The 23,119-nt window shown below is 37.1% G+C and overlaps 2 protein-coding genes and 1 pseudogene across 2 annotated transcripts; 1 reads left to right on the forward strand and 2 right to left on the reverse strand.

Annotated features, from left to right (window-relative positions):
• Nucleotides 1–15,063: 15,063 nt before the first annotated feature.
• On the forward strand, nt 15,064–16,921 carry LOC130987435 (uncharacterized). The gene is made up of 4 exons (XM_057910976.1): nt 15,064–15,743; nt 15,835–15,906; nt 16,343–16,414; nt 16,574–16,921. The coding sequence occupies exons 1-4, from the start codon at nt 15,270–15,272 to the stop codon at nt 16,643–16,645; spliced, it is 690 nt and encodes a 229-aa protein (XP_057766959.1). The 5' UTR covers nt 15,064–15,269; the 3' UTR covers nt 16,646–16,921.
• Nucleotides 16,922–17,168: 247 nt separating this feature from the next.
• LOC130987436 (vacuolar protein sorting-associated protein 28 homolog 2-like) lies at nt 17,169–18,950 on the reverse strand (annotated as a pseudogene).
• Nucleotides 18,951–19,147: 197 nt separating this feature from the next.
• On the reverse strand, nt 19,148–22,360 carry LOC130987414 (uncharacterized). Its single transcript, XM_057910940.1, has 2 exons — nt 21,342–22,360; nt 19,148–20,521 (listed from the first exon to the last, which is right to left on the reverse strand). Exons 1-2 carry the CDS (start codon nt 22,041–22,043, stop codon nt 19,307–19,309), a joined length of 1,917 nt encoding a protein of 638 aa, XP_057766923.1. The 5' UTR covers nt 22,044–22,360; the 3' UTR covers nt 19,148–19,306.
• Between the last annotated feature and the right edge of the window lie 759 nt (nt 22,361–23,119).

Below are 23,119 nucleotides of genomic sequence, written 5' to 3' on the forward strand. Positions count from 1 at the left end.
CCCGATGCAATAGTGGAATGAAAGCTAAAACGTAGACCCTCAAAGTGACACTTGTTTCTATTCGTCCATAACGTCCACACCAGGGGTGATGATTCCCAACTTCCAATAATTTGTAATTTGAGGGCTTAAGTTAACGTTCCATGCCATAACCAAGAGTCCGCGAATATCGTTGCAAGACATGGCCTCTTATTTACCGAACTACGATGCCAGAGAATATGGTCCATAGTCTCAGCACCAGAAAGGCAAAAAGAACAATAGTTAGGAGAAATTAATCTCTGCTTGATTAGATAATCAAGAATGCATATAATGTATATAATTGAACACAAATATGCATAATATCACACATAAATATGCACTGCACTAGACGACCCGTTAGGTACTTCTCGCCGCTGCTCAACGTTCGCTACCTTAATTATGCATATAATTGAATACAAATATGCATAATGTTGCACACAAAAATGTATATAGTTAAACACAAATATGTATTTCACTAGGCGACATGGCAACATCATGCATATTTTTGTGTGCAATATTATGCATATTTGTGTTTATATATATATTATGTTCAATTATATGTATAATCAAAACGGCTAGCGGTGCAGAAAAAAATTCAGATTAAAAAAATTTAAAAAGTTAATTTACTTTGTGGAATCACTTTGGCCAGAGCATTGGGGACAAAAAATTTTGCCTAGGAAGGAGAAACTGAAATAAAACAAAGAAAAACATCAAAAGTAAAAATAACTTGATCTGGGCACAATCTCGTTATGTTTGGACAAAGTCATCGCTCAAAGGTTCATGGATATTCGTTGTGCCCTTGTATCATTGGTTATGGGCCGTTTGATTAGTGAGATGTGCCCCCATTATCACGGTGGCACGTGCGCAATCTCACCCAGCCCTTATATGCGCCCTTCGTATTGGGTGGAAGTGTACACCCTTCATCCCTCTGTCTTAGTAGATTCCCCGCATCAAGCTGTAGTTATGCGGGTATACCCAGAACGCATTACCGAACAACAGACCCAATTGGTCACAGATATGCCTAGAGGCATACTACTACCACCCACATCAACCACATGATACAGAGCAGGATTTCTCCAAGCTTTTGCTCGTGTATTGTTTGTAACTTGACTTTGCCCGAACGTTATCAGCCTAATAATATTATGAGTTTGCCCATGTTGTTCAGAGTTTAGGCCTAATGCTTCGGGAACACATGTACACAACTACTTTGTCCAGATAAAGTAAATAAAGGCAAAGCAAAAGATAGAAAATAACATAATTGAATAAAGGGTTAATTGCACCAAATATCACCAATTTTGCTCGAATTCCATTTTTTCCATAATTTTAAAAAAATTCATTTTTTTTTATCACAGATTGAATTAGTTGTCTATTTTTCCCACGATTTTTTGCTCTCCTCAGATCGGAGATGACATGGCACTGATGTGGCTCGTCGGCACACGCCACACACGTTCCACTCCAGCGATTGAAAAAATTGCATTTTCGATCATCGTGAGTCTAGAGAAGAGTCCTACAAGATCCTTGAATTAATAAAAGAGTAAACTTCCTTCTACAAACCCATCTGTTTATTGCTTTCTTTTCCTTTTTATTCATGTATAATAAGCTAGTAACTTTGTCCCTACAAAATGAGAAAAAACAGATGGAAAGAGAAGCCAGCCGCAGAATATGGTTCCGAGGAAATTGAAATTCATCTCACAGCAGTATACAACACAGTAAATGAGTTGGCAGAGAGGGCAGAAGAGGATAGTTTCCTTCCAAGGCTTCGCGAATTTTGCGCTTCTTCAATCACTAAACAATCGGCCAGCAAGATTGGAAGGGAGGAGAAGAAGGCAACCGATGGAATAGGGAGAAGAAGACAACCACTATTTTATAATCCAAGTGATATTAGGGCTTTTTTGTGTGTTTTTGTTATTTGAGTAATTAATTTAAAATTAATATATATTCCACATCAATGTTATGTGTAATTTTAAATCCACATCAGCGTTGCGTCAACTTTCCGATCACCGGAGTTAAAATCGTGGGAAAAATGAACCACTAATTCAATCTGTGATAAAAAAAATAATTTTTTTTAAAATTATGGGAAAAATGAAATTGGGACAAAGTTGGTGATATTTGGTGCAATTAACCCTTGAATAAATGATATAAGGTCAATATGGAAAGCATCTCCGCCCAAAATCAACTTTGGGCAGATCAAATAAAAACAAGCTAAATACAACTGAACTAAGCCATGGCCGAAGTCATGGCTACCCAAACTACTCTAATGATTGCATTGCGATGATTGTAAAGTGTACAAAGTGTCAAAGTGTAAGAACATTTTCTGGGCGAGGTATACATATTACCAAAAAAAAAAAAATCCCCAACAACCCCCTCCCTTCCCATCAGATAGCCTCCTTCCTTCCCTTCTCTCTCTCTCTCTCTCTCTCTCTCTCTCTCTCTATATATATATATATATATATATATATATATATATATATCTCCCCTCCTCCCTCCGCCCCTTGACGCGCTGCACCTCCGCCTCGACACTCCACGCCGCTTCTCTCTCTCTCTCTCTCTCTCTCTCTCTCTCTCTCCAGATCTCTGTAGTGCGCATCCTCCTCACCTCGCCTCAGCCTCGCTATGTCGAGCCGTGCCGCTCCTCCGCCTCGCCTCATATTTGAATTAATATAGTGCTCGATGGTTCAGTGCTCGACGCTCGAATGTCGAGCAATAGTTCAAATTGAACTATTGCTCGATGCTCAAGGTGTCGAGCAATAGTTCAATTTGAGCTATTGCTCTGCACTCAATGCTCGACAATTGACACTTGAGTGCTTGACAATGATGCTCACGTTTCAATGTTGAGCAATGCACAAAATGGTACATAAGGATAAAAATATTCTAAATAGGTATAATTTATTGTTTTGTAAATGGTGGGTATTTTAAAATTCATTGTTCATTTAGTTCGCGAATATGGATATGAATAACCACTATCCGTGTCTCTCGTAACCGATTGCCATTCCTAGCCGGGGATCTCTCGTCATTAAAAAAAACTAACGATTTATGTATCAAAAGATGCATTAATATACTTTGGAAGATCCTGAGTAATTCATATTTCATTTATGATCTCTACCTCCACAAAGGAATCCATAAATTATTTTTAATATAATTTGATATTTCTCAAATATGCATGCACATAGACTAGGTCAAACATGGAGTACTAAATTTACAAAAATCAGGCCAAATTATTTTCTTGATCGGTTAGTAAGTCAACTTAAAACATGTTATGGGCTACACCCTTTCACACACATAATTAATATGACACACGCATGACCCATTACTTTTTTAGCTAGACAAAATAAATTGATCTCAAGTTGCAAATTAGGTGATATTTCAGTCTACTGGTTTTGCATTTGCTCAATATAAATATATTTCCTAGAAAAAAGAAATGCGAAAAAAGAAACCGCTAGCGGCAATTTATTCAAAGACCAGATGTTAATGTCATCAAAACTAAGACTAAGGTGACTTACACGACTCAAATCACTCTACTCCCAAAGACTTATAATTTAATTTTACAAGACAAATATTTTCTCCAGATGTACAAAATGAATTCTTCCAAATTGGCAACAATAATTCGAAATTAATTGCCCTCATTAATATGGATCGATATGGTTGGACTTATCCTGTGATGTTAACAAAAGGCACTATAGTATTTTAATTGGAAAAAGGGTGCCTTGAGAAATTGATAGATTTGGAAATTTCGATCCTCATGAAAATATTTTGATTTGGTGCCTTAATTTTTTTCCTAAATTGTGACATGCATGAAGTTTACCGAGTCAAATTGCGAAATGTAATTGTGATGTTACGGTGATGTACATAAATATTAATTCGAATCCAAATTAATTAGTATATATACCATAGTAAAAAGTTCTCATATATTCTTATGATCTTTATAATTTAAGAATTGAAAATAATTTATAATTTTTATTTTAAAATAAATTTTTATTTTAGTCTACATATATATATATATATATATATATATATATATGATAATAGTGATTAATTATTAAACATTCATCACTAGGAAATTAGACGGAAATGTCGTAATAATGATTGTGGTATTTCGTATTGAACATGTTTCTTGAGTGATCACAACACCAACTTCATGTAATTCCAAATGTCAGAGCAATCGACTAGAAGAAAACTTTTCTTTGTACAAATAAATATTACTGTCGTCGTCCTTATAAAAAAGTATCTGTTTGTAAATAACATGAATTTTAATAAAATAGTTAAATATGTTGTGAGTGAAATAAGTAGTTAAATGTATTATAAGTGAAATAAGGATCCTATTTTATTGTGAGTGGATTACTTACTAAAAATATACTAGATACATTTTATGAGAACAGACGAAAATAACAAATTGAATATATTTTATGAGAACGAAGGGAGTATATTATATTGTCCTTTATATACAAACAAAACTAGTGTATTCTCTTTTCGAGAATCAAAACTTATTTGCCCTACTCAAGTTTATTCCAAACTCAACTATACAATACTTTACATGAGCAAAATAATACTATATACTAATTGTTGGGTTCCGGAGGGTCACTGAACTAGTGTATGGGGGAAATACATCAGTAGACTATTTTAAAAACTTTTGCGACAACTGAAGTCAGTATCTCAACTGATACTAAAATGTGTTTACTGAAGTGATCCGTGAAAAACAAGATCAGTTAACAAAAGAGTGAAGACTGGTACTGATAGTATTTCAGTACTTTAACATCAGTAAGAAGAACGTGTCGACAAATTGATAGTTCACGTAGGGTTTCAGCCTTTTCAGTTATAAATCTTACTGACAATCAGTTAAACTGATAACACTTCGAGCGGAAACGTTATTTAAGAAATAGTCTTTTAGTGATTCACGTTGTCAGTTTTAAGGTTTCTCTTTTCTACTTATCAGTTTCAGTATGAGTAGTATTTGTGCACAAGTAGATAAAGGTAAATACTGAAAGCAATAAAGAACACAGAGCATTTTACGTGGTTCGGAAAATAAGTTCCTACATCCACGGTCAGTCGATCACACTGACAATCACTATGCTTATGCTTGCGGGTGCACAACAAACCTTAGTTCTGAAACACTCGTTTCAAAGCCAACACACTTGATATGATCTTCGCCGGTGCAGAACTGAATTCTGCAGGACTGATCTCACAACACGTTCGGAAGACTTAAAAACGAGAACTGAAATAAAGATAAAGTGTGGATATCCCAAAACCCCTGACCTAATCTACGTAGTTTCCTAGAGAACGAATCTCTAGTCCCCAATGATGTGATCGGTGCAGCAACTCGGAGACGTTGAATGACACACGGCGAGGGATGATGAACTCGTCGATTCGTCGATAGGTTGAATTCTTGTTTGGAAAAATCAAGAAGAATTCGAAACTTGAGAGAGAATAAACTCACTGTAATATTATCAAAATTCAATCCTTTTTGTCCAACACATAGCGTTCATATTTATAGGTAACAAGAAACCCTAACGTAAAGAAGGAAACAACTCAAACTAAAGAAAACTTAAAAACAAGAAACAAGGAAACACGCTTGAACCAAAAGAAACTAACGAGAAATAAGATTCCTCTGCTCTGACTATCGACTTCTCTGGCTATTGGTTTCTCTGCTCTGGAGATTGGTTCTTCTACTCTGACGAGTTGACTTCGCTGCTCTGGGCTTTTGATTTCTCTGCTCTGGCCTTTTGATTTCTCTGCTCTGGGAATTCTCTGCTCTGGCAATTCCGCTCCTCTGCTCTGGAAAGTCTGCTCCTCTGCTCTGGGAATTCTCTGATCTGGCAATTCCGCTCCTCTGCTCTGGAAAGTCCGGCTCTGCTCTGACAAGTAATAAGATTTACTACTTTTGAACTCTGATCTGTCGGCCCTTCTCCAATTGGTCTCTTTAGCTCTTGCCTCCAGATTTCTTCCACCAACGTCATTAAATTAGCCTTGAACGTCTTGGCTCTAGCTCTCGTCACCGGACCAACTGGCACATGTACCGGATCTCCACTCTGTGCAGCTTCGGAACCTCGGCTCTGCTCGGCATCCAGAGCTCTGCTCTGAACTGTATCAACACTGGGTTGGACTTCTCCTTCTTAGCTCGCAGTTGCTAAAACAACACTCGTCTAGCTTGCGGAGGTTAAGAAAATCTGAGTTCAGACAACTGTCTCGAACTCTCTCTCTCTCAAACACTATTTTCACTCTTTTAGAAAAGGGTTCGAATCTCCAACTAAGATCACTGAGAACAGGCTCTCAAGCAATCGAGATCTAGGCTAAGGATGGAAGAATATTTGCCTAGATACACTAAGAGAATTTATGTATATCAAATAGATTGATATTTACAGCAATGAGTATTCTCTTCTTCAATTCAAATTTTTGGCTAAGGAAAGGCTGAGTCTAGAATTTAGCAGAACTTCAGCGTATGTCTTTGAATCGGTGAGGTAGGAGGTTGTTCCTTGAGCTCTATTTATAGGAAGATTCTGAAGAAAAGATCCGTTGGAGGAGGTCCTTCAACATTCTCTGTTGTTTGACTCATAATTTGAATTCTGGCTCAGGGTCTCCATCATCTATCTCTTTTACGCCAAAAGAGGTATGGTATTTCTTACACAGAAGATGGTGTTACATGATAAAGTAACCCAGAAGTGGAAACTCTGTAGGATGAAGGACGATTCACCATATTTTCGCATTAAATGCACTGTCATTTACATTAAATGAGGCGAGTACTGAAAGTCATCATCTTGTCATTTGTTAACACTGAGTGTGTTATACTTAACTCCAGTATTAATCTGTATCTGCACTATCAGTGTGAGGTTTCCTTCTGAATCATAACTTTAGTCGTTGCAGTAAATGCTTCGACTGATCATGTGTAGGGATGGCAGTGGATCCTGGACCCGGTCCAGATCCATGGATCCAGATCCGATTTGACGGATCTGGTTCTCAATTTTTAGGATCTGCGGATCTGGATCTCATTTTCTAAAACGGATCTGGATCTGGATCTTGACATTTGAGATTCGGATCCGACCCAGATCCGACCCGTGGATTCGATTTAATTAAAAATATATTATTTATTTTTTATATTTATTTTATTAATAATATTAGATATATTAAAAAAATAGAATTAACTTTGAAAACCTAATTTCTAATTCATCTCTTCTCTCCCTCTCGGTCTTCTCACTCCCCGCGCCACCTGACCTCCATCTCTGCCCTCTGGACTCACTCCCATCTCCTTCACGCCGCCTCACCCCCATCGCCGGTCGTCTTCTCCGATTCGCTCGTCCGCCCGCCGCTGGAGTCACGGTCGCTCGCTCGATCCCTGCTTCGCTCGCCCTCCCTACTTCGCTCGCTCGATCCCTGTTTCGCTCCCTGCTTCTCTCCCTCCATCGCCCGCCGCTGGAGTCACGGCTCGCTCGCTCGCCTGCCAGCAGCAGCGGCAGTGCAGCACACTCCAGTTCGTGCAACTCCAGCCGCCGTCGTTCCAGTTCGGCTCGCCGCACTCCACCGCCGTCGCCGCCTCTGTCACTCCAGTCCGGCTTGCCGCACTCCACCGCCGCCGCCGCCTCTGTCACTCCAGTTCGGCCGCAGCCTATCTGTCACTCCAGTTCGGCTCGCCGCACTCCATCGCCGCCGTCGTTCAGTCATGAGCTTGTCTACCACAGGATGCTCTAAATCAAAGGTTAGATTTTGATTTTAAGCATGTTTATATTCAAAATTTATATTCTGATTTGAGCATTGCTGTTTGTTTGAGCTTGCTATTAGCTTTTGTGTTTTGTGCATGCTGGAGAAACAAAATTGCTCATCAATAACTTTACATAATATTCGAAATATATGAATGTTGATGTTCGTTTGTGTGGCTACGTTGGAACACTCCAACACCAATGCCTTCCGTTTATGATTTATGAAAGTTAGAGCAGGAAATTAGAGCAGCAAATTAGGGAGGGGATGATGGTGAATTGTTTATAAAACTTCCACTGTTTTACTTAGGGCTGGAAAAATATACCGAAAACTCGGTATACCGGTCATACCGTACCGTAAAATACCGTAAAATACCGAATTTAAGGTATACCGGTTTTTTTTGTAAGGTATGATACCGTACTGAAGATTTACGGTAAGGTAAAGGTATGTATTTTTCAGATACCGGGGTATATCGGTGTATACCGATACCGCGGTATATACCGAAAAAATCAATAAATACCGTATTAAAGGTATATACCGGAACACGGTATGATGCCGTATTACTGGTATACCGAATATTACTGTATATACCGGTGATGCGGTATCATACCTTATTCCGATATACATTAATATTCAGTATATACCGGTAATAAGGTACAATACCTTATTCTGATATACCGCAGTTGTCCGTATATATTGGTATACCAAAAATCGCGGTATATATCAAAATCTATAGTTTTAAAATATATAATATATATTTTTATGTTTATATTTTTAAAAGTATTTATAAATTTTATAAAATGATGTATATAATCTATATTATGTGAATATATACAATTGTACATGAATTTATAAATATCATCAAATGATACAAAAACAAATAAAATACAGTATATAGTATAAGTGATACAATAAAATAAAATTATTTATTTTGATATTATAGTATAGTTATAATATATAACTAAAATTATTGTTTTACAATAGATTATACATCTAACATATAATAGTTACATATATAATAGCATAGTTATAATATTAGTATTATATTATAAATAATATTACGTCTAACATATAAATTATATGTAACTTATAACATCTATATAATTTACTATATATTACATGAATGCATACAAGTATGCGAATATAAATATCATCAAATGATATAAAAGTGAATAAAATATAATATAGTATGTAAGTTATATCAATATACTGTGTTATGATATCAATATAAATAATTTATACTATATTAAATTATATAACTTACATACTATATTATATTTTATTCACTTTTATATCATTTGATGATATTTATATTCTCATACTTGTATGCATTCATGTAATATATAGTAAATTATATAGATGTTATAAGTTACATATAGTTTATGATTTAATATAATTGAATTATTTATATTGATATTGTAACACAATTATAATATAATATTTGAATTTGCTTTTGTTGAAGTTTAATTGATGAGACTTGAGATGTAGACAATGTTAATTTTGTTATTTTGTGTAGTATATGAATAATTTTCTTAAACAAATTACATCTAACTTACAACATTAATACAACTTATTATATAATATATGAACATGTAAGTACGAGATTATAGATATAATCAAATAATATAAGTATCTTATAATTATATGATAGTGTTGTTTATATTAATATATATATATATATATATATAAATATAATAACATAGTTTTATTATCATAATCATGTGACGTGAGTTACATAGTTATATTGTATAGTATATATAATTATGATTATTTTTCTAAACTAAATTATACCCAACTTATAACATAAATATAATTTTTTATATAATTTATGAATATATAAGTATGAGACTATAATTAAAACTATTGTAAGTTTTTTGCAGGTGATGTTTAAAGAGATGGATGCTAACTTTCATAAGCTGGGCTGCTCAAACAACTCTTGGTCGGATTATATTGTGCTTCGCAGAATTGGGGTTTCTACGAGGGCGGCGCCGCCCCCTACTATGATTGAAGTTCACTGGTGGCCGCCGGCAGGACAGTGGATGAAAGTTAATATGGACGGTTCAGCTTTGGGAGCCCCGGGAAGCATTGCTACTGGTGGTGTCTTCCGGGACAACTGGGGTTGGGTGCGTGGGTGTTTTCACTTCAAAGGGGGTACGGGTTTTGCTTTCGAGGCCGAGTTGCTTGCTGTGATTCATGCGGTGAATATTGCTCATTTCAGAGGGTGGCGCTGGCTTTGGATGGAGGCGGATTCTATTTACGTTGTTAATCTTCTTAATTCCCGCACTCAGGACGTTCCGTGGCGCTTCAAGGCTGCGTGGAAAAGCACGCTTCGTCTTCTCCTTGACTTTCGTTTGCAGATTTCTCATATCTATAGAGAAGGGAATAGCGCGGCGGATTCTATGGCTAATCATGATAGAGAGGAGGGATGGTGGCCATATGCTATTGACGCCATCAAGAAAGACGTTGCTTTAGATATGTCGACGCATAGTCGAGTCCGGATAAAGTCTTGATGTTGGTGGCTCCGCTCCTCTGGTTTTCCACGGATTTCTCTGCTCTGACATTCCGCGGATTCCTCTGCTCTGGCATTCTGCGGATTTCTTTGCTCTGGAATTCCGCGGATTTCTCTGCTCTGGCATTCCGCGGATTTCTCTGCTCTGGCATTCCGCGGATTTCTCTGCTCTGCCATTCCGCGGATTTCTCTGCTCTGCAGCGAGCCTTCAGCTATGGCCTTCGCCTCTGCTCTGGAGATGTCGGCTCCGCTCCTCTGGCATTCCGCGGATTTCTCTGCTCTGACATTCCGCGGATTTCTCTGCTCTGGCATTCCGCGGATTCTCTGCTCTGGCATTCTGCGAATTTCTCTGCTCTGGCATTCCGCGGATTTCTCAGTTGTTGACTCACGGCGACGGAGTCTTACCGGCCGTGTTGTCTCTCTTTTTCTGATCGCGGCGACGGCGTCTTTCCGGCCGTGTTGCTTTTCTTTTTTCTTAGAGTTGTTTCTTTTCTTGGTTAGTTTTGGCGACGACGTCTCACCGGCCAAAACTACTAGCGTTTGGGTGCTCTGGGGTCTCCTTCTGCTTGAGGTGCTAACGGCGACGGCATATAACCGGCCGTTAGTTATATCTGGGCTTGATGAGCGGGGTGTCTTTGTGGACTCACGGCGACGGTGTCTTACCGGCCGTGTTGTCTCTCTTTGTCTGCTCACGGCGACGGCGTCTAACCGGCCGTGTTGCTTTTCTTTTTTCTTTGAGTTTTTTCTCTTCTTGGTTGGCTGTTGGTGACGGCGCCTCGCCGGCCTTCGGCCTCCCATTTTTTTGCTTGTTGTTTGGTGGGGCTAGAGCCGAGATTGTTTGGGGCGATGGTTAGGCCGGAGTTCCTGAAACTCTCTCTTCCGCTCTTCTCCTTTTGTTCTTTTTCGTCTGTTAGACGGGTACTCTTTTTCCTTTTTATGGTTTTTCCCACTGGGTTTTCAGTAAAAGGGTTTTAATGAGGCTCGGCCCTTAGTCTGCTTTTCTTGTGCTTTCAAGGGTTTTTTTAGGTTCTTTTTCCTTTTCTTTTTTATAATAAATGCATTTTAATAATAAGTATGAGACTATAAATATGATAAAATTATATACTTCCATGAGTTATACAATTTGATATAACTATTATGTCATTATTATATTTGTTAAATATTATTCATTATCTAAACATGTTTTAAATAAATAAGTTATCAATTTTTTACCGTATTAAATTTTTTCGATTTCGGTAATACCGATTATTTTGGTATACCGTTAAAGTGCGGTATACCGAAATTCGGTAAGGTATACCGAAATAAAGGTACGGTAAAGGTTTTGTATATTCTCCATACCGTACTTAAGGTATACCGAACTAAGGTATACCGTATGTAAAGGTAAGGTAAAGGTATGAATTTTCTCCATATCGGAGGTAAATGTAAGGTATAAGGTATGGTCGATTTAATAAGGTATACCGTACCGTGCCACCCCTAGTTTTACTCTTTCTCTTGGATTATGATTATGAAGTTAGAGCAGGAAATTATGATTATGGATTATGATTATGAATTGTTTATAAAACTTCCGCTGTTTTACACTAGATCCATGGATCTGGACCCGCGGATCCGTGGATCTGACGGATCTGGATCTGGATCCAAAATTTTCAGATCCGCGGATCTAGATCCGGATCTGGATCTGGTATATGCAAACGTATCTGGATCTGGTGTTGGCCAGACCCGGTCCAGATCCGGCCCGTTGCCATCCCTAATCATGTGTACTTAAGTGTTTCCCTAACACTTGTACTTCAGTGCAAGTCCTTCATTAAATTCAGCAATTCCTTTAGGTGGACTTTAGTTTTCAGTGTATTTGGTGTTCAGTCTTTGTAACTTCAGACCTTCGGTCTTTAGTTTTCAGTTCTTCGGTCTTCAGTTGTTGCCACTTCAGTCTAAACAAGAAAAATGAACTCCAACATATGAATTCAAAAGAATTATAGTCTAGTAAAGATAAAATCTAAGAGTTTTGGGATCATCAAAACTAAGGATGAGATATTTCTTTTTATTTCCCCACACTAATTTTAAAAAATAAAACTTAAAAAAATGTTCATTTTTTATAAAATATATAAATTATATTTATTTAGAACTTTTTTACCCTTACATGAAGTATTAGTGTATTTTGCACTGATACTTGACCACTAATGTTCGACTGTTCGATTCGCAATGATCGAATATGTCGAACATTAATGCATTTTATTAAAATGCTCAATCACTAATGCTCGATTGTTCAACTCATAATGGTTGAACATGTCAAACATTAATATATTTATCATTAATGCTCGACTCGCAGAGTCAAGCATATCGAGCATTAATGTATTTACTATAAATACACTAATGCTCGACAAACTCAATTCGCAGTGATTGAACATGTCAAGTTTTAGTGCATTTACCATTAATGATCGACTTGCATTGGTCGAGCGCGTCGAGAAAAGTTCACGATTTTGACAAAGTTTACGATCTAATTAAGTAAGGGTAAATTTATTCTTTCAAGTCCAAAATAGATAGTTTTTATAATTTTCTTTTATAATAAATGTTTTTTATTTTTTGTCTTTAGAAATAGATAAAAGCAACCATTGATCCTACTTTAATTTATAATGTATTATTACTTGGCATAAGCAAGAATCAGTTGCTTATTTAACTACGAGGGTAGAATTAGACTTTATTTATTTTAAAATATAAATTACGAATTGTGAAAACATGATGAATTCATAGAAAAAAAAATGATGAATTCAATAAAATGGAATTTCAAGATGATTTTTTTATAAAATATAATGATTTCACTTTGAAAAATGATGAATTTAAGATTCGAATCTAGGACTACGACGTCATTCAGCAAAGTAATAAATCTATTGCAAAATATCACGATTTAAAGATTGAAAATGATTCATAATTTATATTTTTAAATTAATTTTTATTTTATCCAATTCTTAATGATTAGTATACTAATCATTGTACGATCTAATTAATTTAAGGGTAATTTTAAATATAGCCTCTTTCATAAAAAATAGTAAAAATAATTATAGTTGTACTAATTTATCTCTATAGCCCATATTTAAATTTTCTAGAAAAAATAATAAGTTTATCCAAATAAATTTGAAAGAAAAATACGTATAACCTATTCATAAATTAGCAGATAAATAACTCATAATCCCTATTTTGAATCTAATGAAAAAAAAAATAGATCTATATAAACCCAAAGTCAAAAATCTAAGAACTGTTTCAATAGGCTGAAGAACGAATAAGCATAAATAATCGTAATGTAAATTTGACCATCCAATTCATTTCATGGAATTTGAATACATGGAATGTATTTGTTGTGTTTGAACAAGGGGATCAATGAATGGATTTCTCAATAAATTCCTCCCCTCTATGTAAGGAAACAAACAACATGCTCCTAAAACCAATTACTCCAAGTACAACAATCAAAGCTTCTCAATTGCAGCATTCACGTCATCTCTCTATCTCGCAGGTCTATTCTCCTTTCGATCCTTAATTTTAACCAAATACGACCTTTGCAGCAGCGTAAGCTTAACGATCAAGTAATTATGATGTTTTCTGCTTTTTCTCAATGCTTCACGGCTTCACCCTCAAGAATGATGTTCTTAGATTTATTTAGTTGGGACTACAGATGGGGATAATTCTATCGATTTTTTTCACTAAATTTATAATTAAATTTATTTAGATAAACTTATTGGAGCCATAGGGGTAAATGAGTATAATTATAATTATTTTTATTATTTTTTTACGTAAGGGCTATAGCGAGAAAATTGGGGTTTGAATCACCCTTAGTTTAATTAGACTTTATGCCGATACGAAGCCCAATTTGAAAAGTGGTTAGCCCATATATTATAGGCCACAACTCACAAGTTCGTTAAAATTGTCAATCTTACACCAGGCTCAGTTTGGTCAAAAAATTTGGATTATTTGACGATATCAAGGTCCAAATTTTTAAAAATGATAGTGTCCATTTTTTTTATTTTTTTTTTTGAGTGAAAGAATGACTGAAAACTTGCAAAATGATTTGGTAAGTTTACCCCAAATAATTTCAATTAATTAAAATATGGATGAGATGCAGTGCCCTATAATTTAATTTATGTGTATCACTATGTCTCACTCTTATATCTATTTTAATAATATCTTCTACAAAAATAAAATATATTAAAAATTTATGAATTATACTCAATATTTATTTTAAAAAGTTAAATTTTAAAAATTATATACCATAACTTTGAGTTTATCAATTTATTATTAGCTAATAAAAGAGAAATTAAATGATAAAAATAATTATATATCCCAATTAGATGAAATAAACCTTAATTAATAATCATAAAATTAAACTAAAACATATAAAATTGAAATTGGAGAAAAAATATATAGGAACATAAACAAAATTAAAAGCGATACACGAAATTAGATATGAAATATGATACATTGAATCTCAATTCATTAAAACAATCGAGTATAAACATCTCAATGGTCAACCACTTCAGTTATCTTAGTAAAAGAAGATGAAGAAACATATTAAAAGTCGATAGAATCACACACTGAGCAAATTACAAAATTAAGTATAATTCATAGTAGTATAATAAATTATATTTTTGTAAAAATTATTTTTAAAATAATAAAAATAAGAATGGACATAGTGACACACAAAAAATTATGAAACACTAGAGCTCTAGCAGCTTTTGTAATTGGATTTTTTTTAAGCTATAACAAATACCCACTTATTAAATATTTAAGTCATATTTAGGATCCCTAGCCAAATCCAGTTGAGTATTTGAAGCACGCAGCTAGTATTTATACCCCTGAAGTATACAAAAAGTTTGAGCAGGAGTGGTATAAATCTCATGATTCTAGTTTGGAATGCTTTGATGACAATGGGTTAGTGGTGAAATATAAAATTACCCCACACAATAAGATTCATCACCATATTGTTACATTTGATTCCTCAAGTGAAAAAAGTAGCTGTAGTTGCAGAAAGTTTGAATTTGCTGGGATTCTGTGTTCTCATATTTTGAAGGTATTCACCATGAAAAATGTTATGAAAATCTCATGTGAATACATCATGAAAAGATGGACACGACAAGCAAAAGTTGGATTTATTGGAGATTCGAATCTCAATAAATTCAACTCGGATCCAAAAAATATGCTTCAAAATCTACGATATAGAGAATTATGTGGGTTGTATGTTCAGTTGGTTACAAAAGCTTCTGAGGATGAAGATACTTACAGAATTGTAAAAGATGGTATTTTGAAGATGTTTGATATGGTGGATAGTAGATTTCAAGGTCAAGAGTTAGATCAACATGGAGATGGAACAAGTTTGTTGTTAAATGAGGCTCAAATGCAAACTAATGAAAGAAACACTTGTGGAGCCAAAGGTATAAAGTCTAAAAACAAGACAACTTCCGGGAAAAGACTTAGAGGTGGCTTAGAAAACGGTTCAAGAAAAAAGAAAGTGGGGCGAAAAAAAGTCCAGCGTTTATCCTCTGATAATTTGGAGGTTAGCATCTATAATGTGTTGATATTTTTTCTAGATACATTGTCAATTTATTTATATTTTAGTTTTAATTTTATTTGTTGTTATGGAATAGGGTGTTCAAGGAAATCATGACATTGTTTCTGATGTGCCCTCCGTATCTTATCAAGGGGTCAATGAAATTCAGGTTTATGCTAATATGATGAGTTAAAATCTTCTTGTTAATTTTTGTAATATATATTATTAGAATAGAATCATAGGCCTTTATTCCTTTTCTCTTTTTGCATAGTCCTTCGTTATTGACCACTATAGTGTTTTGATGATTGTTGGTAGTGTCCTCTGTACAACAATATCATTTTGCTATTCTACCTATTTTGTCATGTTTTAAAGATTGTTGGTGGTGTCTTGTGATACACTTCTCTGTTTTACTCCTAATTTGTGGTTTCTTGATTGGTTGTTTTGTAACTTGTAAGAATGGAATATAATGGTATGCTAGTAATATTGAGGCCGAGTGGTGTATCTTTTACCTCAAATATAATGGTTTCCTTAATTTTGATAGCAGATTGTTTGATCTTATTTTTGATCAATTTGTAGCTCTAATATACTTTATTTATTGATAGCAGGATTTTTCAGCAAGTTCAAGTCATCAAAATTTTGGTGGATCCCCATCAATGAGCATGACTAGCTTACTATTGGTAATGTCTTTTTTATAACGACATTAGTGTCGATTTATGATATCTTCTTGCATTTCACTGAAAGATGTTATTTTTTGGGACTTTAGTTGATGTTTCACCATATTTAGAGTAGAACACTAAGTATTTTTGGTGTGGCTCATTTCATTGTTTTTGTTTCAGGCACAACAACCACTCGGCTTTGGCCCTTTTCAAACACATAACTCGCAACAAAGCATTAATGTCGATAAATGAGCTCATGAAGTCACTCGAAAATCGACAAACCGAGAAGCCGATTAAGAACTTTGAAATTAGTTTATCGAAGATGCAGTTTATGTACTCATGGTGGATCAAACATTTGACTAAGGATGCAAAATCTGTCATTTATGTAGTATTGGAATTGCTTTTAGTTGATTAATTGCTTACAAGTTCTTAGAATTTGTTTACTATTGCTGGATTGTATTAATTTACTTAGGAACTTACTCAAATTTATTGCTTTATAATGAATGATAACCATTTTTTCGTTGCCTAGTTTTTTGTTTTGCGCTGATGAATTTACAATCAATTTATAACGAGGACAATACTTTCAAATAACAAACTGGAATTATGTGAGTCTCAATTAAGTTATTATGGTATCTGTTATGACTTAATGCATGTATCTGATTGGATAGCAGTGAGATAAAAGGTGAATACCGAGTGTAAGCATAAAAATATAATTATGTGTGATAAGGTCATTGGATAAAAGAAACTACACTATAACGCATATTATAAAAACTTCTTATGTGGAAGCCACTGAAGATTCATTTATTTTATTATGAAAATATGGCATACATACTTACTCCGACCAAAGTTCTACTATGAAGTCCAAACATACATATTGAAACTAAAACAACTATGTCCCTGCAGTTGGTAGTGCAGCCATGAATGAGTTGTAAGATGATTCCAGGTCCAAGTGCAGCTGCCGAGCCTGCTGCTCAGTAAGCTAATCTGCAGCACCCATTTTTGATATCCTGGAAATTCAGTCTCTCATCTTGGTCTTCCACTCAAAATCAGGCGGCAATATAGAAAGCTTATTGAGAGAAGCAGACAACAACGGGTGGACCTGATCAACTGCAACCATATTTAGTTTCAAGGAGCCCATAGCAGTAATAAAATTCTGTACACACTCGGCCACAATGGCAGCTATTTGATGTCGCAGCAGCCGCCCTGTGCTCCACGGTTGCAGGAACCCCTGATGTCACAAGGCAGTTTATGGCTACAGGACAATCCATCTTGTAAGTATCATGGAACCTCTCAATGCTAGGTACAATGTCTTTCAACGTGGAAGACAACGTTTTGAAATGGGCAATCAACTTTTGGCATTCAATTTCATACTCGGCAGGAGATATTACGTCCCGTACATAAGCTTTCTCAAGCTCTTCAAATGGCGAAGTCCATTCTCGAGAGGCAGAAACAATCGGGTCATTAGGACTTAACCCATCCGTTGCTGCAGCATTCCCATTGGATATACCCAGCCTCGTAGCGGTGGACTTCATATGAACAAGTATACCAACTCATAGCCATAGGACCGGGAGAAGACGAGCTAATATTTGTGCTAGGAGCCTGCTTTGCATTAATAACTTGAGCACCACCTCCACCTGCAACTGATATCATATCAGCTGGTTCACTGCCTTGTTTTGACTACGGGTGATCACACGACATTCCTTCTGCAAACTGAAGCCAAGCATCATTGAGTCTGTCCTCAAAGTGTGCTGGTGCTATAGCTAATTCAAAAAAGAACCCTTTTCCCCTTCTGCAGAATCACAACAAAAAAAATTCCAGATGAAATGAATGTTGGTCATACTCTACAAGAATGATTGAGATACATGAAATAATTTATATTTGTCACATTTTCCCCTCCGAAATAGAAGCACCACTGCACCAGTGTTCTGATTAGCACTAACACAAATGAGTAGCAAATAAATGGATTTCATGATCTAATTTCTGAGCAATTAGCCACAATAGTTCAAGTCCATCAGCAATCTATGCAAATTAAGCTTAACATAGAAACAAACATTCAAAATCAAGCAAATTTTTGCAGGTTACATTCAGCAGAAAAGAAATCGTTACTGACTAACTCAAGAGACATTGTACTTGATTGAAATACCACGAATAACTATAAAAATATAAAAGAAAGCTTACTTATCTCTTGAATGTAAATTATTCGATTGCGCCGAAGACCGAATATGTCCCCCACAGTAAGTTGGTTCTTGTTGGAAGAATAATAGCAGAGAAAATCGAGTATGGTAGTTTGTGAAGATGAAGAAAAAATTGAAGCAAGACGAAGACTGATTTTGGATGAAGAAAAAATTGAAGCAAATCGCGTGTGGAAGATGAAATTCTCTCGATTTTGTGGAGAGAGAAATGTTTTCAAATGAAAAGAGAAACATTCGATCTGCATCTGCTATAGGAGAGAGAAAGGAGAAATTAAGATGAAGATGACAGCTTGCTGAAGCCGAGCCGATAACTCACATAATTTAATTAATTATCAGCATATTTTGTTTAATTAAAAGGGGCGCACTTATTATGGGCAAAACGACATAGTTTTATGGGTGGGACAGGGTAATGGGGACAGAGGATCCGAAGTGCAGATTTTAGGCATTAATTATCTACTCCTAGGCCAGCACATAGAACTTTTGTTAAACTATGGGTTTCTTCAAAGGTTGAGAGATTGTTACATTCCCGTTCACTTTATGCATCATTAAGAGCAAGAACAACAGCAAAACACCCCATGAAATTTGATGATCCAAGAAAAGATTGAAAAACACATCTCATTAAAAAGAAAAAAACTCAAAAAACAACCATATCTCTCGACTTTAAACATTTGTACAAAACTAGTTATCACCAACTTCTCTACCTCATGATTCTCTCTCGCCGTCATGCGGCGGCCAACACTGAGCGCTCGTACAGATCGTACGGCTCCGGGGCCGCCTCGACGCCCTGGCTCGGGCCACCGAAGCAGAGATACTGGTTCATCACCATCCTCCTATTCACCACACCATGCCTCTGGGCCGTGGACGGTCTCCTCGGCCCCTCATCATTCGAGCACGACGCCTTCGAGGCCTCGTGCTCGATCTGATGAGAAGCATCCAACGAGCTATGCGAAGAGAAGGACAGCTTCGAGAACGAACTTGAACGCGACCTATGTGACCCCGCGGGAACCCCCTGCATCACTCCGTGCACCACCCCCGAAGCCAGCTTCTTCTTCGCAGCAGCCGGGCTGCTCCGCACGGAGAGAGCCCGTTTATTGCTCGACAACGAAGAAGCCGGCTTCGAGAATCTCTGCCGCAGAGGCAGGGGAACCCCCTCTTCCTGCACCAGCTTCTTGCTCCTCATCTTAGGCCAATGCAGGAGGCGTTTGAGGCGCTGCGCTGCAGAGCTCACCGGAGCAGCAGCAGCTGCAGCAGCCTTACTACCACTAGGTGGCGCCTCCACCTCAGGCGAGCACGAGCTATGATCCGAGGCATTCTCCAAGCCGCTGTACAAGAAGATCTCAACATCGCTGATCCGGAAAGACGTCCCCGGGCTGCTCCCCATGCTCTGCCTCTTGATGTGGGACGCGATCACCCTCCTAGCCGAGTAGTCTTGGGAGGTGAAGATCCCTCCGGCTGAGATGAGGTGTCGGGTGAGCAGCTCCGAGGAGGCAGAGAGAGGCCGCTGCCTGAGGATATCGAGGGGCGTGGCGCCATCCTTGTCGCGTGTGTTGACATCAATGGACCTCACAGTCATGAGCAGCTCAACAAGATTGGAGTGAGTGTTGGCTGCAATGGCCAAGTGTAGAGGGGTTCTGCCCTGGCTGTTCGTGGCGTTGATGATCTCCTCCACGGGGAAGAGCTTCCCCGAGAGGAGGTGCTTCATCAGCGCCATCTGCCGGTCCAGCCTCCGGAAACCGGGGGTTTGGAAGCCGGCAACGACTGCGTGGAGGAATGTCTCTCCACTGCTGTTTGTGGCAGTGATGGATGAAGGTGAGGCTAGGATGAGGGCTTCAACCACGGCTAGATGGCCGCGTTGAGCTGCCACGTGCAAGGCCGTGTTGCCTTGATTGTCCATGGCTTCGACTAGACTCGAAGATGAAGCCAGATCTCTCACAACCTGAACAAGATTGATGCATCATTAACAACAAAGTGTTAAAATAGTGCAGCAGAGGAATGCAGGTCATGAGTGAGAAGTTAAGAAAATTTTGATCAGAATTTTCATGTAACATAATGAATGCATTGACAACTATATATGTAGCTAAAATAAGAGATTTTAGTTCTATGATACTAGTACTATTAGAAATGATTTTTGTTGCTCTAGTTTTAATCTTGAAAGTTGAAGCGCTATCATCAATGATCTTGCTTCCTTGAATTCTCATGAACAAAATCAAGACATCTACATATGCATTTTGATTTCTTATTTCTATCACTGTACTATCATAACATAATAGGAAATTACGTCTAAATATGCAAATTTTTTCACTTAATTTTGATGTTGCACATGAATTTAAACTTGTGCCTTTGAGTATACGAATTTTCAATTATTCTGATCTTTTTTTTAAAATTATCAATTGACTCGAAACGTCTACATATCTTAAAAAGATCGATGTACTAAACAATATAATTGGATATCCAACATTGCTTCAGTGGGCCGCAATGATATTAGTTCACCACTTTCAGACTTGCCACAATGAGATTATTTCGTCGAAAATTGACAATAGTGTAAAAATCAAAATAATTAAATTTTTATATATTTGGAGGCTAATTTTTATTTTGTGTGTAAGATTATAATTTGATAAAAGAAAAAAAAAATGGTGCACTTAAGCGCGATTAGTCCAAAGTAGTTTAATGTAACTTTGCATTTTGGAATGAAGCATAGACTAACAAATAATAATATGTTAATTAAATAAAAGAATTTGTGTTATAGTACTATTTACCTGGACCTGGCCTCGGGCTGCGGCGGCGTGCAAAACGGTAGCTCCCTGAACATCCCTATAAGCCAAAGCATCGTCGGAGCAATCACGGAGGAGCTGCTTCAACAGCCGGAGATTGCCGCCTCTCGCGGCGGCGTGGATCGCTCTGTTCATAATCTCCAGCCTGTAAGCCGCAGGGATCTCCCCGCCCTGGTCCTCCCCGGCGCCGGCGAACCGCGGCGCGGCGGCGAAATCGAGCACCATCTTGAAAACGTCCTCGCTCTTGCTCCTCGCGGCGGCGTAGAGGATATCCGTGACGCCGTACTCGCCCTCGCCGAACACGAGGAGCGGGTCCCTCTCCAGCAGCTCCCGCACGAAGCCCGCGTCGCCGGCGGAGGCGGCCGTGTAGAGGAGCCAGCCGCCGTAGCCGCCGCCGATGAGGGAGTTCCTGCCCTTCTTGATCTCGCACTCCGTCAGCAGCCTCCTCGCCACCTCGGAGCGGCACCGGGCGACGTCGTGGAACTGCTCCTCGTCGTCCCACACCGTCTCCAGCCGCCGTATGCGGCGGAGGGAGGTCAGCTTTATGAGGTGGTTGCCGTCGAGCCGGAGGAGCTCGCGGACTAAGTCGTAGTGGCCGTTGGCGGCGGCCCAGTCGATCGGAGACGCGTACCACCACTGATCGCCGGTGCTCTCCCACCGGAGAGGGAAGTATGTCGGAGGAGACATCTGTGTATCGGAAAAGCTTTACTCTCCGGCAATGGCGGTCGGAATAATTCCTTAGTCAAAAGCCAAGAATTTATTCGAAATTTTTTTAATGGGATTTGAGATGTAATTGTAAAGATCGGATCTTTTTCTATTTTGGTGAAGAGGGTCGTGAATTATCTGCGGATTAAACCAAACACGAAGATCAAATTCTTCGTTCAAAGTTAAGAGAATAATTCTTCAGCAAGACTTTTAGTGGGAAAAAAAACTGTGATTGATAAACTCATATAAAAGGTGGTTGAGTAGACAAATTCATTCGTATCTCAAAGCAATAAAACAGAATAATGTGGGACTCTAGATAGGCCCTACCACTTTTTAACACACAAGAATTTCACAAAAGGAAAAAAAGAAATTAAAAAATGCTTCCATGCATACTTAAAATGATTTTTTTCCTTTATGAGGAAATATATTTAGGGTTATTTTTAAATTATAGTTCGAATTTGATCGTATAATGATTTTACTTCGAATTTAAAAATATTATAAATAAAGAATGAATTTATTTTTCATTTATTTAGTTAATAATCAAAGTTAAAATTTTCGATCCATTAAAATTACGACATCAAAACCAAGCTTACAAATGATCTGAAATGCTCTTTTAATTGCTGAAAAACTAATGATAACTCTTTTAAATTGTCTGAAAATTATAACTCGAACAATGAAATTAACAATGAAGAAAAATTAATGATGTGCGCATGTGTTGGCCTAGCAATAAGAAATTAATGTCCAAAACTTGAGGTGCTGAGTTCAAGTCATCGCGTAGTCTTTAAATTTTCTTTATTTATTTATGTAATTTATTAAAAAAAACTAATTATGATAACTCACTTAAATTGTCAAAAAAGTATGACTCAGGACTGTTAAAGTGAATAATGGAGATAGGCACATATTATAATTATAATTCCTCCGTTCTATTATAAATGTATCATTACTTTTGGACACATAGATTACAAAATGTGTAATTAGTGGATAAAGTGGATTAGTGGAAATTGTTTAAATATTAGATATAGAGAAAGAATATGTTGTCAAAAAAAAGAATGAGACAT

The sequence above is a fragment of the Salvia miltiorrhiza genome, chromosome 6, assembly GCF_028751815.1.
Source record: "Salvia miltiorrhiza cultivar Shanhuang (shh) chromosome 6, IMPLAD_Smil_shh, whole genome shotgun sequence".
In the NCBI taxonomy this organism is placed as follows: domain Eukaryota; kingdom Viridiplantae; phylum Streptophyta; class Magnoliopsida; order Lamiales; family Lamiaceae; genus Salvia; species Salvia miltiorrhiza.